Raw genomic sequence first — 16,129 nt, 5'->3', positions numbered from 1 at the left:
TTCTGTCTCTACCTCACTCTTCACACTATCGCCCCTCTTTCTGCCTCCCTAGCTGCGTGTCGCTGTTCTCTCTGTCTCTGTCTGTCTCCCATTTCTGTCTTTCCCTAATTCTCTAAACACATGTGTGCACTGTGTATGTCTGTGTGTGGCATCTGTCTGTCTCTGTCACTTCTCTCCCACACTGTCTGAATTCTAAGGATACAGCTGGACGAAGTTTAACCACCGTCATCCCTTTGCACAGTTCCTTGCACAGACACCTTGAGGACTTAGGCAGAAAAACGCACGAAGGAGGCACCACACGATGTTAGCTCTTTGTCATTTTCTTGTCACAAACTCTAAATCACAGAGTGACACTTTGTAATAGAATAAATTAACATCTCCTGGCTCGTAGCATTTTTTCATGTTCAAAATAATGCATATTCATTAAAGAACTCAAAAAGCAAAAGAGAAAACTCGCCTCTTATCTCACCACCTACCTACAAACTGTTGACAGGTTTTCCTTCTAAATGTGCACTGCCTGTTTGCCTTTTGAAAAGCATAGTCCTAATTAAATATTGCCACGCTGCGCACCCTTCATACATAGCATATTACAGATCATTTTAAAAGCTCGTCTTAGGTATCCTTTTACTTGGTTTAAATTTTTAAATAAATTCAAGATAATTTTTTTAAAAGACTAGCTTTAGATTTGGTGGATTCTCAATACTGATTTTTTTTTCTTTTTTGCTTTAGCTTTCATTGATTTCTACTCTAATCAGTGCTATTCCCTTTATCTTTCTTTTGTGTTGTGCCTTTTGTATGATTCCTTTCTTCTTTTCTTTTTCTGGTTGGTGGTTGCTGTTATGCTGTTGAATGAGTGTGGAGCTTTATGCTTTGACGGTTCTTCCCTATCCAGTACCATCCCTGCCCCCTCCATGTTTTTACTTTATTTTGAGACAGTCTCACCAGTTTGCTCAGGCTAGCCTTGACTTACCCTGTAGGCTCAGCAGGCTTTGAATTTGTGATCCTTCTACTTCAGCCTCCCAGGCCCAGCTCTTATTATTTCTTTTTCTCTGGTATATAGTGGTTTTAATTTTTTCTGTTTCCTGTGGACACCTAGATTAATAATTTTAAACCTGCCATTATATATAATTATATATATGTATATAATTACTTATTTATATATATAATAAAAGTTTCCTCCTAAGCCCTATTTATGACATTCCTCACAAAATATTTTTATTTTCATTTTGTTCAAAATATTAAAATTTTATCTTGACATCTCTGCTTTGGCTCGTATGCTTTTACATGTGTATTGAGCTAGGCACAGTGGAACATCTAATCCTAGTGGTCAGGAGGATTAAGCAGGCAGAGCCAGAGTCCAAGGCCAGCCTGAGTTAAGTAGCAGGTCTATCTTTTTATTTAAAGCATTATATCCTTTCATCACCAGCATTTTGGATTTTCCAGTTCTCTTTATTATTGTTTTCTGTTAGATTCCCCGTGGTCTGAGGGCACACACTGCATTAGTTCTATATTTTACAGTTATTAATATGTTATTTGTGGCACAGAATATGCTGTCTTGGTGAGTGTTCCATGTGAGCTTGAGAAGAAAGTGTGTCTGCTGTGTTGGATGGATAGTCGGCCATTGTCTATCTCTCCCGTCTGACTGAGATGCTGTGGAGAATCTCTGCCTGGGGGGAAGGGGCTCAGAGTTCTTAATGAAGAATGAGATCCATGACACGGGATCTGCACTTTACAGGGGCCACCTTTCTCAGGGCTCTGAACTGGTGCCAATGCTCTGCCCAAGGGTATCACTGGTAACAGACGCTAGTTCTCCAAAATGGAACTCGGGAATTTGCATTCCAATGAGTTTCCCAGGACCACTCTTCGAGAACCATGGTCTATGACCATGAAGGAAGTAAAGGATAAATATAAAATATTTGGCATAATACCTCACATCTAACAAATATACTATAGTGGTATATTATTTGTATTTTAATAAATAAATGTTGTCTGAAGACCAGGCGGAGTTAAAGCCACTAGAGGTCAGGTAATGGTGACACACACCTTTAATCCCAGGATTTGGGAAACAGGGGCAGATGGATCTCTGTGAGTTCAATACCCTGGGCTACACAAGATCAATGCAGAAACAAATCCACAGGTGGTGGTGGCCTACTCCTTTAACTCCAGTAGTAGGGAGTCATGCCTTTGATCCCAGCACTTGAGGGAAGCCCCTGTAAGGCAGCCAGCTGGAATTCCCGATCAAGAGAGTCAGGACAGGGTAATGCCCCCTCTGATGAGGTGTCTAACACATAGCAACAGCTACAGCGATACCATTGCCAATTCTGGTGTTCACAACCTCCAACAGAAACTAAAGAGAAAGTTGAGGCTGACAGCTGGAACTCCCAGTTGAGTTTTCTTTCCACGGTTGAGTGCACTGTGGCTGAGTTTGTGGAACCTCTTCCCCACTCCAGGCCCCTTCAGCATGTGTGGTAAACACTGGTAATTTCTGCTGGAAATGGTTTGCCTTCCAGCTCTTCTCAAGGACAGAGTGTCTCACTCTGTGGATATTTTACTGTTCTCTCCCCTCCCTGTCACAGATCGGAGTAGGGCAGTCTATACCCAGACCTTGGAGGACACTATGAAACAAACATGTTTATGTCTGAAATGGGGACAGGGACAACCACTTTTCTAGAGCCAGCTTCTCAGTGAGCTGAACAACGCATGACAATTTACCAATATGATGTGCCTTAGAGAGTCTAACACAGAGGCCAAGCTCCTGGTGTATAGGAACACCATGCTATGTGCAAAGCTCTGAGCCAACAGGGACATTTAAGGATCTTTCCTAAGTAGAAACCCAAATGCTTCTGGGGTCAGAAATAAAGGGAAATAAAATGGCAGAACAATAGAATTATGATAGAGCCTGGGTCAAGCAAAAGAGGAGCCCTTGCATATGTGTGTGGTATCCAAACAGAACCAAGACCTAGCTATGACTTGTAGAGAGCTACATAAGAGAGTGCCTAGGTGACGTGTGTAGCTGGTGAGAGAGAGACACACAAAAGATCTGGACCATGGGAATTCAAGTATGAGAGTGTAGGCAAGGAATAGCAGTGAAGCCTGTCCACCATTGGTGGAGCTGATTAAAGTCAACCCTTCATGGCCAAGCAATATTTGGAGGCATTACAAGGAAGTTGCCCCCATGAGTTTGGAAGTTGAAGGCTATTGTTTGTTCTCGCTTCTCTGGACCGGAAATATAGTAAGCCCTCAGTAAGCAGTAAACAAATTTCAGGTGGTACAGACAGATGGTGTAGCAAACATTTCCATCTTGCATAATTATGAGGAGTTTGTGCAGATGTCTTGGCATCCTTGGAGAAACAGTCTGGTATCCTGGTATTCACTGGCCTAGATTTGAACCCAGGTGTATGTGGATTCTTCGGTGTACTTGCTGTGTGACTTTGGGTAGGAAAATACCTTCTTTGAGCCTTAGGTTTGGCTTCCTGTGTGCTCCGCCTTTCAGAGAAAAAGATCCCAGTCACAATATCTTACTCTCAGTACAAAGAAGATCTGACGGAGGACAAGAAGATCCTGTTGGCCGCCATGTGTCTTGTCAGTAAAGGGGAGAAGCTCCTGGTGGAGAAGGACATTACTCTGGAGGATTTCATCACCATCAAGGTGACTCCTGTCCACATCTACCACCCTGTCTCTGACAGGGCTGATGCAGGGTATCCAAAACTGGGGTCTGAGCCTCGGGCACCAGCTCCATCTCTCAAGAGTAGGGAAGCCTGTGCTATTTTAACAGGGTATGTGGAGGCAGAGGTGGGTGATTGGTGCCACATTCTTTGGCCCAGTCAGAGCCGTGGGCTTCAGGAAGTGGGGATGCAGAAGATGCTGGGTGACTCATGGATGCTGCCTCTCCAGGTGCTGGGCCCAGCGGTGGTAGGAGTGGCGGTGGCTGTGGAAGTGATGGTGATCAACCCCCTCTCGGAGAGCGTCAAGGACTGTACGCTGATGGTAGAGGGCAGTGGCCTTCTCCAAGGGCAGCTCAGTATTGAGTAAGTGCTGGACTGTTGATTGACAAGGGCAGGGCCCAAAAAGAAGGTACTGAGAAGGCAGCAGGAGAGACTGTGTGCTTCGGGGACACACCCACTGCCCGTAATATCAGCCCTTATCCATTCAACCATTGCTTCACTTGCTTAGCAGACCCTTCAGGACAATTCACACATATCACTCATTTTCATTCAATTTCCCACTCACTTAACATGCACTTGCCTTCTAATCTTTCATATTTATATATAAGCGTGTTGTGCTACCCGCATGCCTGTGTGCCATGTGTGGCCCTGGTCCCCGCTGAGTCCACAAGAAGGCATTAGGATCCCATGGATCTGGAGTTACATTTGGTTATGAGCCCCCATGAGGGTGCTGGGAATCAAATGTAGGTCCTCTGAACCACCTCCCCGGCCTCATTGTCTGTCTTTAGTTCATTCATTATCCACTCTTTAATTCATAGCTCATTCATCAGTTATTCAGCCGCTCAGCTCAGCTTTGACTGGTTCACTCACCTAGCCCTCCGTTGTTTAATTTGCTCTCTCCTTTGCCCACCTTCATTCATGCGTTCATTTACTCTCTGCTCATTTAATCCTGCCATACTAATCTGTGCCCTGAGCCACATGGATGTTATTGGGGATATTAAAATGGCTGTTGCCATGAGAAGAGTGTGAGGGATGAATCCTCACACTCTAGGGGACCGGAGGCAGTCCTTGAAAGAAGGTGGGGTGGGGTGGGGTGGGGTTAGGGAGAAGCGTTGGTACCACTGGCATCTGGGCTGGTCCCTAAATGATAACAATAACACGAGGTACTTTTCCGGCATAGAGAAGGAAGACGGGGTTCCCAGGCAGAGGTCTCTGATGGAAAGGGAAGGTCTCTTTAGGGAGAGAATCTGGTTCTGGGTTTCTGGTGGGTTGGTAAAGAAAAGGGGCAGTAAGGTGGAAGGAATGCTACATCCAGAGCCAAGGAGGGAAGCGCAAGGCATGCTCACGGCCAGCACTGGCGAGGGAGGGGCTAACATGGCCAAAGCGAAGAAAGTGATAGATGAGGGTAAAGCTGTTGATTCAGGGACGGGAGTTAGACTCAAGGAGAGAGGATTAACTATCTGCCTTTTCCCATGCTCTTGCCTCCAGGGTGCCCAGCTTGCAGCCTCAAGAGAGGGCCTTGATCCAGTTCAACATTACCCCCTCCAAGAGTGGCCCAAGGCAGCTGCAGGTGGACCTTGTCAGCCCGCAGTTCCCAGACATCAAGGGCTTTGTGGTCATCCATGTGGCTACAGCCAAGTGAGGGACCTTGAGTGACTTTGGGAGGATTCTGTCCCTTTGCTTGTTTCTCCCAAATAAGATCCAGGAGTCCTAGGTTAGCTTCTGTCTTTGCCCTACTACACAAGTTTAGGCAAGGTCCTTCCCAGTGCACTGAGGTGCTGGACTCAGTAATCCTTCCCCTTCGGGACAAGTGGGTGATGTAAGCGCTGAGGGATCCTCCAACACTCGTCACCTTTCTGCTGGAAGAATGGCTTGTCCCAGCCTCCTGAGAGCCCTGGCCTCGTTAGTTCTGCCAGCTCATCCATCCCAGGCAACTCACCGCTCCTTGCTTTTCTTTCATTTTTTTCAAATGTCCTGGACACATTTGGGCCCAAGAATTCTCCAGGCCAAAACACTGCCATGATAGAGGAACCCTGCTGAAGGCATAAAGCAAAGCAGAAGCAGGACTGAGAACCATGCCATCCACCCAACTGTTACCCCAAACTCATGGTCTTAAGAAAAAGCACTGGACCTTCAGCAACAGATTTTCCCCTCAGTGGAGACACCGGCTCTGGATTTGAGGGGCTAAAGCTGCCTGGGAGCAGTTGAAGAAGACAAAGGAACTCTCCCCTAAACTAGGTAGTACAGATGTGCTCTGGGTTTGGCCGTCCTGGAGTTCACAGAATCACCCTGGATCAGTCAGCCACCCTTTCTTGGAACCAGGATGGCTGCCAACTGTGCAGATCTTACACTTGGAATCGAAGCAGGACCCGGGTACCCGGGGTAAGAACCAGAGTCACCACGGGGCCACGAAGAATATGACACTGGATATGAAATTTAACGCTGAAATTTCCTGGACAGCCCAAGAAATTAAAAATCAAGCTACAGTTTAAGAGCTTTGGAGACCACAGCAGGTGCATCAGCAATGTGGTGCTCTTGGATACAAATGAAGATGAGGGAGCCCGAGAGATGGCTCAGCAGTTAAGAGAACTTTCTGCTCTTCTAGAGGGTCTGAGTGTGGTTCCCAGGCGCCATGTCAGACAGCTCACAACCTTCTGTAACTCCAGCTCCAGGGGTCGAACACTTCTGGTCTCTGTGGGCAACTGCATTTATGTGTACATACACCCTCCTCCCAAACGCCTGCAACTGAAATAAAATAAAACCTTTTTTTAAATACAGATGAGAATAATTTATGTTGAGAATCAAGCAAATACACAGTATTTGCTAGGTGATTCCTGAGGTGCCCCCACACACGTTCTGACAAGTCTACAAAATGTGTAATGTGGTGGCCAGTAGATGTGTCAGAGGCTTGAAGCAGGAGGATTGCCATGAGTTCAAGGCCAACCTGAGCTACACAGTGAGTTAAGGTCAACCTGAGTCACAGTATGTTGAGGACAAGGGATCAGCACTGGTAGAGGTCGAGGGAGCAGAAGTAAACAGGGGGAGTGACCTCTCTGCTGAAGGCCCTGTGACAGCCAGGAGGGTGGGGGCTTGCACAATCCTGCAACTAAACCCAATGGGACAGTGTTGTGTTTAGGGGACGAGAATAGCCTGCCAGGCAGCTGTTTTCCACGGTGCATCCCTGCTGACCTGAGACAGGACTTTAATGGAACCAAACTGACCTCACGCATGGTCTCGCTCTGACTGGCAGCACCGAGACTTTATCTGAGACTCGGATTTTCTGTTTCCTGTAAGCCACTCCAGCTTTCAGGAAAGACCACCTGCTTTCTAGAAAGTTCTGAACACCGAGAGGTGAGGGATCTGGTCTTCTACAGTCAAGTCCCTCCCTTTCCTAGGGTTTGTAAGCCAATGTCAAGGCCCAGCATACGTTTTTCGGGCTTTGCAAACCAGGAGGCCTCTGTTGTAACTGCTCAACTTTGATTCTACAGCGTTTAGGTTAACACAGACAGTGCACAACCAAATATGTGGTATGATAAACGTTATCTAAAATAGGCTGCAGGCCAAGCCCACCCTGGGTTGGAGCTGTCCAACCCTTCCACAGAACAGCAGGCTAACTCAAATGCTAGCATTCAGCTCACATCAGGGCTAAGGCAAGCTTTGAGGATCTCCAGAGCGAAACAAGATAAACTCTCAGCTTGGGACAGCGATTCTAGATTGAATTGCGATTCAGATCGGGGCTGGATCATTAACTCCGACACTAAACCAGATCCTAACCCTTGTTATCAAGACCTGGCTAGTACCAAGCAGAATCCACACTAACACTGCCCCTGGACCAACTCCATAGCAACTCTGAGGCCAGACTGTGGTTCCCACCTGACACAAGGATCTGACTCTAACCTCTTTATTGACTCCTGACCCTAGACAGACCCCTAGCCTTGGTGAGATCTGGCTCTAGGCCTTGGCTTCAGCTGTTCTCTCTAAAGCTGGGCTTCTAAAATGGGACCCAAATCTGCTGTCCCAGTCACTGAGCGGAAATGACTGTCTGCCTGGGCCAGGTCTCGAAGCATCGCCTTTCTTTCTCTTCAAGGATATGGGGCAGAAATACTGAAATCTGATGTGATCCCACCCCGCCCGCCCCAGTCCTCACTGAAAGAAGCCGTATCCGGTGTGGTCCCCACAGTGGCTTAGTCAAGATTTCTACTGCTGTAATAAACACCACGACCAAAGCATCATCGTGACGAAAGGATTTATTTCAGCTTTCACTTCTACATCACAGTCCATCGCTGAGGGAAGTCAAGGCTGAAACTGAAGGAGACCATGGAGGGCTGTGCTTTCTTGTTCTGCATGGCTTACTCAGCCCAAGACCACTGACCCAAAACTGGAACTGTCCACAGTGAGCTGGACTCTTCCACAGCTGTCATTATCATGAAAATGCCCCACAGACTTCTCACAGAACAATCTGATCGAGGCAACTCCTCAAGAGTCTCTCTTCCAGGCAATGGTGGTGCACAGCTTTAACTCCCGCATTCTGGAGGCAGAGGCAGCTGTTACACAGAGAAGCCCTGTATTGAAAAATCAAAAAGAAAAAAAAAAACCCTCTCTTCCCAGGTTTGTTTATGTTTGTATCAAGTTGACAAAAATCCAACCAGCTCACAGAACATCTGATCAGGTCCCCTCTTCTGATGTATGTCCCCCAGAGAGATATTGACAATACCAACTCAGGACAGAAAGTCGCCTGCTGCTACTACTGAAAGGGATGCTTCTCTCCACAGCAGGAGTCATGGCAGAGCAGTGGAAAGGGGCTCCTAGCTCCTCCAACACATCATCCTCAGGGTTGGGCTTCCCGGGAAGCCCCTTGAAGGTGGAGTTCAGAGTACAAGCTATTGACTGAGTAGAACCTGGGGTCCAGCACCCATGGTCAGGCTTGGGAGAGCTGGCGTGAGCAGAGAGAGGAGCTGAGCCATGGTAGAGGCCCTGGGACAGCCTTGGGCAATGTGTCCCCCTCTCCTCACCTCAGGTAGCTCCAGAGCTTGAATGGCCTGTCAGAGTGTCCAGGATGATGGGCAGGGCTGTTCTCCTCTGATGGAAGCCATCGCTGATTTGCCTAGGAACACGATGCTGATTAGGAGAGGGCTCTACAGCTGGGATGTCGCTGGATGGACAATAACATCCTACTGGTGGTGCTCTCTACCAGTGAGCAATTAGCGCCACCGAAGGGGCTCTGGGCTGTGTCCGGTCCCCACGCTGACTGCTATGTAAGTCCAAGGACAAGACTGTGCCAGATGTCCCTCACACACTCTTCAGTCAGTGAAGACAGGTGTCCTTTGGGACATTTTCTAGCATGACACATAGAAGGAGAAGCAGAAGTAAACACATAAGCGGATTATTGAATACATCGACTAATTGAATTCAGTGTTGAGTGCCAAAAAGAAAACAAAAGTGACAACCCCTCCCTCAAAGTGATGGCCCTATTTTTAGAGAGAAAGACTCTCCGAGAAGAAGGCTGGGGTTTTAATTACAATAAAAAAAATAGTGCTCAAACTAGTGTGCATGTTGGGAGCGACTTCAGGATCCTTACAAATGTTCGTCTTTCTTTCACAGCAACTCCCTGCGAAGGCTCTCTCATGTCCCCTCGTTGCAACTGAGAAAGAAACACAGGGTCGCTTGCAGACAATCACACAGCACCTGTGATGGTTTTCATTATGTATTACGTTTAAATGACTGTGCTTAAGAGAGCTATAAAGCAAAAATGCCTCTAACTGTGAGCCCCACCTGCCTAAGGACAGATAACTGGAATGCTGGGGGCTGTTGTTCATGTGAGATAACAAGGCAGTATTTTTGCATCTGTAAACAAGTCTGGTTGCCCCAAAGGGCACAGAATGTGTGCTTGATCATACATAGTCAGGGAATATGTCAGGATGTGTACTTGTCTCCAATTGCACAAAGACAGGAAGTACGCAGCCTTGTGGTTTTGCCTCTATAAGTCCCTGACTTAATGTCATTTGACACCATATTCTGAGCATGAGTCTCAGGTATGGATCTGGCCAGTTTTCATAGTCCTAGCCAGTATTTAATAAAACCTGAGAAAAAAATCTTAATTGTCAGACTGGGGAATCTCTGAGCAATCCCAGAATCTTAACACACCTAAGTGGTGGTCTGTGGTATCTGAAGTTTGTTTCATGTGAAGAGCCAGCTGTACAAAGGTCTAGGAAACCCTGTTCCAGTCAGAGGAAAGTTTAGGGTTTGCCTTAGCTTTCTGTTACCGTAACAAAACACCAGAGATAATCAATATATGAATATGGAAATGTTTGGGAGCTGGACAGATAGCCCAGTGGTTAAGCACTGGCTAAGTTCAATTCCCAGCATCCACACAGTGGCTCACAAATATCCGTAACTCCAGTTCCAGAGGATCAATGCCCTCTTCTGGCCTCCACAGGGAAGAGGCACACACATGATAAATAGGCATAAGTGCAGTCAAGACACCCATACACATAAAGAAAATAAATAAAAGCAAGGAAAGGAAAATGCTCGCCTTGGTTCATGGTTTTGGAGATTCATTTTGTGGTTATTTGGCCTTGCTACTCTTGGGTCCATGTTGAGGCAGTGCATAATGGGAAGGAGCCCATGGTGGAGCAAAATTCCTTACCCATGGTAACCAAGAAATGAAAAGGGCTAAGAGGAGAGATCAGGGTCTTACCCACTTCAAATGTCTGCCCTTATGTAACCAGATTTCCAGCAAGGCCTCTTAAAAGCTCCAGTATCCACTGAGGGTACCACAGCAGGGACCACACGGACCCATGGGACACCTATCAGAAGCGTGGCAGGGTTCCCTGGATAGCAAGGACATCTTTCCCAAAGTGACTCTTGGCTTCCATCTCAACAGCCTCTTCCTCTTCGAAACACTAAACCTTCTGCAGCATTCCCCCAGCACAGGCCAAGCTGAGGACCCTGCCCCAGACAGCCATGTCCTGGAACTTTGCCCTTAGAAATTAGGACGGAGGAAATGTGCAAAGGTGTTTCTGGTGGTGGCAGAACCCTCAGTAATGACCTAGCTAGTTGACTTCTACCACAGCACATTTGCTGTGTTCAGGTATCGACTGCTGTGTAACAAAGCAGCCCACAATTTAAAGCTTAAGATGATGACAAATTGCTCATACGTCTGCAATCTGGATGGAGTTTGGAGGGGAGAGCTGCTCTCAGCAACCAGAAGCAGGTCAGACTCCCCGGATTGAACACCTGGCCTGAACACACACCCGCAATCCCTCCACCTGTCCTGGGCTTCCTCACCATATGGCATCTGGCTGCCCAAAGGCACTCTTTCAAGAAGATACCTTCTTATTCATTCAGTCCCAAGAATCCCTCAGATTTAAAGCGCTTCTGGATGAGGCTGGTTTCCTAACTCCTGCTTACTAGGATAAAGGTCAAGGGACACAGCCCAGTCTGCAGTGTCCCTTTGCGCACTCTCCTCCCTCAGGAGTTGTCAGGAAGGTGCCTGTGGGGTTGGCTGCTGTCTGTGAGCTGTGTGAGCCTCAAGATGCGAGACCTGGGACTCAAACCTTTTCATTTAATGTAGGCCTTTCGTTGCACAGGCCTGAGCTAGTCCAATGACAGAGGCACTGGGATGCATTTCCGTGTACATTCTCGGGTGCCCAGTGTGGTTGAACCATGGGGAGTTTGGGCATTATCATATTGCTCTTCTGCTGTACTGCAGACCCCAGGGCAGTAAAGTAAGAAAACACAATAGCTTCCCAAAGTTGAAGTTCAACAAAAATCAGACTGGAGATCTAAATAGAGGAAAGATGGAAGCTAGCTGGTCATAGGAGACTTTGATGTGCTCTGACACGGGCCTAGGATCTAGGGAGCCTGCCCAGCACTGCACACAAGCCCCAGGACGGGGCAGGACTGGGCACTGCACACAAGCCAGGGCTGGGCACTGCCCAGGAAAGACTGGGAGTCCTAAGCAATCACCCCACCTCTAGCTGACTTTGCAGGTGTGCACAAGCAGGAAGTAGGGGGACAATGAGGAGTGGCAAACTTCCTGCCAAAGAATGAAGGAGTGCCACAGCACAGAGAACCTTGGTAAAGCCCGGGAGTCTCCCATTTAAGGCACTTACCAGCTAATATACCAAGGTTCCAGTTTCTACACACAGCTCTACAGAATTAGGTCAAGAAATTCACCAACAAACAACAAAAACCCACAGCAATACCCACTGGGGAGGCAGGGAGCTTGCTTCCAGATTCACCATGCTGTATTAGCTCAAGTTCTGGGGCAGAGGTGAGGTTACATACAAGAAGCAACAAGACCTGGCACAGGTCCGAAACAACAACCTCTGAAACAGACTCTCCCTGAGGAAGCCCAGACAATAAGCCTACACGAATCAGCTGTTTTAAATGTTCAAAGAGCTAAAAGATGACAGAGGGACAGCGCAGTCAGTGAAGCGCTGTGCAAGCATGAGGACCAGGAAGCAGGAGCCTGTAATGTGAGTTCTAGGGCTGCGGTTCCCTGGAAGCTCAGGGCCAGTCTAGACAAACCGGTGATCCCCAGGCTCAGTAAGAGACCCTGGCTCAAAAACAAGGCAGAGAATGAGTGAGGATGACACCCAAATCAACCCTTGGCTTCCATACACACACATATGCATACACCATACACACAGGAGAAATATATAAAAAGCTAAACGATGATGGAAATAGCGTCTTAAGCTAAAGACTGTCACCAAGGAGTAGATATTCTCTATAGGAATCAAACAGAAACTCTGGAGTTGAAACATACTAAACATAATGCAAACTTTGCTCCAGGACCTCAACAATAGATCTGGGCTGCAGAGGAAAGATCCAGATTCTCTGCATTTTGTGTCCTGGTGAACACCCTCTAAAGTTATGTCTTTGGAGCTGGGATTAATTCTCAGGTCCAGCCAAGACCCTGGAAAAAGTCCCAACTTCACATATACAGTCCATCAACTGTAATTCTGTTTATTTAACCCAGAGAAATGGTGCTCATACAAAAACCTGTGCGTAGATGCTTGCAGCAGCTCTGTTTATCATAATCCCAAAGTGGAACACGTCTGTCCTTCAACTGGTGTTTAAACATCTTGTAATATACCTGGAAGAATGTCTCAGAATTATGTCAATTTTTTGTTTTAAAAACCAACCTTGGAGCTAGGATGTCACTCAGTTGGCAGAGTACTCACCTAGTACACACAAATCCCTAAGCTTACTCTCTAGCCCTGCATAAACTCGGTGTGGTGATCCTAGCGTTTGGAAAATGAGAAATTCAAGATTATTCTTGGCTAAATAGTAAGTTCAAGGCCACCTTGGGTACTTGAGATCCTGCCTAAAAAAAAAAAATTCTAAAAGGTCACATCCTTTGTGATTCCACTTAAAAGTCTTAAAATGAGAAAATGATAGGAAAGGAGAACAAATTTCTAGTTGCCCAAAGTCTAGGATATAGTGAAAAGAGTGTGAGAATGGATATAAGGAATCACATACAAGTCTTCTGGAATGGACCATCCTGCCATGATCACATCAAGGCTAACACCCTAGCTACAATATTGCCCTACAGCTTTTCAATGTTAGCACCGGGCCAACATTCCTGAAGGATACGAGGAACTTAGGTGAACTGTTTTTTTCAGTTGCATGTGAATCTAGTTATTTTAAAATAATAGACTTAATTTTAAAAAGTAATTGGGATTTATTTTACAGCCTAGAATGATGTATCCTCAAGAATGTCCCATGTGAGCCGGGCAGTGGTGGCACACACATTTAATCCCAGCACTCAGGAGGCAGAGGAAGGCAGATCTCTGTGAGTTCAAGTCTAGCCTGGTCTACAGTGTAAGTTCCAGGACAACCAAGAATCAGAAAAATCTGTCTCAAAAAAAAAGAAATCTATTTCTGTTTTCCTTCAATAAATACCCAGAATATGCTTCCCATCATCACCAACTCCACCCTGACCCATGCTGTCACCTTGCTGGGGATTCTGCAGTGCCTGCCCCATCCCCCCTCCAGAAAACTTCCCCTCTTTAGGCTTCCCATTTCACCCAGAGTGAAAGCAAGTGTCCTTCGGGGTTCCCTGACTCCTCTGAATTCAGCTTTGATTATAATTTAACTCTTGTGGAACTGGGCGTCTACATCGGTCAGGCCTCCTCGGAAGGCAGGAGTTCTGTAAGGATGTTAGTAAGAAACGGAGCACCAAAGAGCAGAGGCACGGGTTTCTAGAGCAGATGCCACTTCAACGGCTGAGACAGAGTGTCCGGGGAAAGGCATAGTCCCCTGTTCATCCCTAACAGGCCTGAGAGCCAGGCCTTGCTGGGCAGGGAGGCTGTGGATCGATGGAGAAGCTCCTGTAACATCTTAGCAGAACTTGCAGTAAATCTGCAGGGGAAAGCCTTGCTGAGGAGCTGCCCACAGGCCCTGTGGCACCACTACCCAAGAATGCCAGAGAGGGTGCTAAGTGCCAGTGCCTACTGTGCATTACAAAAGCCATCTCCCTGCAGAATCTTGGTGCCAGAGAAATCACCCCACCTGGGCTGCAAGAGAAAAGGCCTCCTGATAGATTACTCAGATTTCCCATTTCCAGAATTCCCTCCATTTGTGTCTTTTTTTTTTAAAGATTTATTTATTTATTATGTATATAACATTCTGCCTCCATATATGCCCGCATGCCAGAGGAGGGCACCAGATCTCATTACAGATGGTTGTGAGCCACCATGTGGTTGCTGGAAATTGAACTTAGGCCTCTGGACGAGCAGTCAGTGCTCTTAACCACGGAGCCATCTCTCCAGCCCCCGTTTATGCTTTCTTTATTGCCTCCACAAGGACGACCCCAGCTAAGAATCTAAGCAATAGAGGAGAAAGTTCCTAAAATGACCTTACCTTGTACTTAGATTGATCCTATCACCAGAGAACCTTCATCCAGTAACTGATGGAAGCAGATGCAGAGATCCACAGCTAAGCACTGGGCCAAACTCCTGGAGTCCAGTCATAGAGAGGAGAAAGCAATATTATGGGCAAAGGGGCCAAAACCATGATGGGGAAACACCTGACCTGAGCTAGTGAGACTGACAGCTGAGGAACCTGCCTGCATATGGCCAGATTAGGCCTCTGAATGTGGGTGACAGTTGTGTGGCTTGGGCAGTTTGTGGGGCCACTGGCAGTCTTTATCCCTAGTGCACGAACGGAGTCTTTGGAGCCCATTCCATATGGAGGAATACCTTGCTCAGCCTAGATACAGCAAGGAGGGCCTTAGTACTGCCTCAAGCGACAGATTTTGTTGACTCCCCATGGGAGGCCTCACCCTCTCTGCTGAGTGGATGGGAGGTGGGGTGTAGGGAAAGTGAGGGGAGTGGGAGGAAGAGAGGGAGAGGGAACTGGAATTGGTATGTTAAAAAAGGTTGTTTTTAAAATAAAATAAATTCACGTTTTCAGAGAGAGAGAGCGAGAGAGAGAGAGAGAGAGAGAGAGAGAGAAAGCCTTGCTTGACAATGTCTCTCCAGCACCCTCTACTGACAAACTTGAAAATCTGCCCCTGATCACAAAAACAAACCAAGGTGTATGGAGATGGAGCTGCGGTGACAGAAAACCTTCCTGGTGTTCTCTGGAAAACCAAGCAAGGCCAGCCAGCACCTTCTGCGCTAACACTCTATGGAAGGCTCCCTCAGCTCGCCTCATAGCCACATGAGCTGTCCCCTTGCTTTGCTTCCTATAGGCTTCTGGTGAACTTGTTCTTTATGAAGAGGACCTTTTCCAGTCACTAAGAAAACAGAATCACATTCCAGACACAGTCCATCTCCCCCACCAGAAATTCTCACCGCTCAGCATCCTTCCTTTACATAGCCCTTCAGTTTTTACCGTCCCCTCTAAAATGCAATCTCCTCGGGCACAGGCAATCAGAGTTTACTTACTCTTCAGAGCTGAAAAGAATGGTGTCTAGCACTCACAGTAGGTGCACAATGAAAATGATGAATCAATGAATTATGTTAGGACCACATAGCGAGAGGACAAATACCAGCCAGAGTCATCTGGACAGCTCCCACATTTCAAATGCCTCTTTAGACTGCCTCCAAGAGCTCCTGGTTGTTTGCTCTTCCATCCTTACAGGGTTTATTCACACACAGAACTTTACTCACATCAAGAATGTGCAGAACTGGGGGTGGGGGTGGGGGCTGGAGCTGGAAGATCATTAGTTTAAGGCCAGCCTGAGTTACTTAGCAAAGCAACCAATGAAAACAGGTACAGTTCACTGAATTCTGTCACAGGCTAGTATGCACGCACACACACACACACTCCTGGGGGAACCAGGGCTCAGATAAAAAAAGCATCCCAGCCCCCCACCTGTGCCATCTGTGTGACCCTGTCTGGGTCAAGCTCAACTATAGCAGTTAGTTCTTACACTTTGTGAATGGAATTACATTGTTCGGATGTTTTGAGTTTGGGCTTTGACGTCCTCTACTTGACAACCTGTGTAGAAG

General features: G+C 47.0%; 1 protein-coding gene and 1 long non-coding RNA gene across 5 annotated transcripts in view; one reads left to right on the top strand and one right to left on the bottom strand.

The window, feature by feature from the left end:
• The window catches only part of Tgm6 (transglutaminase 6), a 29,821-nt gene extending 23,379 nt beyond the window's left edge, over nucleotides 1-6,442 (top strand). The window contains exons 11-13 of the mRNA XM_085696317.2: nucleotides 3,494-3,648; nucleotides 3,895-4,028; nucleotides 5,154-6,442. Of these exons, the coding sequence (XP_085552443.2) occupies nucleotides 3,494-3,648; nucleotides 3,895-4,028; nucleotides 5,154-5,307 (443 nt within the window). The 3' untranslated portion in view covers nucleotides 5,308-6,442. The remainder of the gene's footprint in view (nucleotides 1-3,493; nucleotides 3,649-3,894; nucleotides 4,029-5,153) is intronic.
• A 1,452-nt stretch (nucleotides 6,443-7,894) lies between these two features.
• On the bottom strand, nucleotides 7,895-15,805 carry LOC125416812 (uncharacterized). Of its 4 annotated transcripts, none has more exons than XR_015739076.1 (3): nucleotides 14,535-15,805; nucleotides 8,678-8,769; nucleotides 7,895-8,227 (listed from the first exon to the last, which is right to left on the bottom strand). It is a non-coding gene; the product is annotated as an uncharacterized LOC125416812 (long non-coding RNA). The 4 variants fall into 4 exon arrangements; XR_015739077.1 differs by having other exon boundaries at nucleotides 7,895-8,209; XR_015739075.1 differs by lacking the exon at nucleotides 14,535-15,805 and having other exon boundaries at nucleotides 8,678-11,512.
• Between the last annotated feature and the right edge of the window lie 324 nt (nucleotides 15,806-16,129).

This window comes from Myodes glareolus, chromosome 10, assembly GCF_982192425.1.
Source record: "Myodes glareolus chromosome 10, mMyoGla1.1, whole genome shotgun sequence".
Taxonomy (NCBI): domain Eukaryota; kingdom Metazoa; phylum Chordata; class Mammalia; order Rodentia; family Cricetidae; genus Myodes; species Myodes glareolus.
Note: the sequence above shows the minus strand (reverse complement) of the source record. Positions and strands in the feature narration are given on the sequence as shown.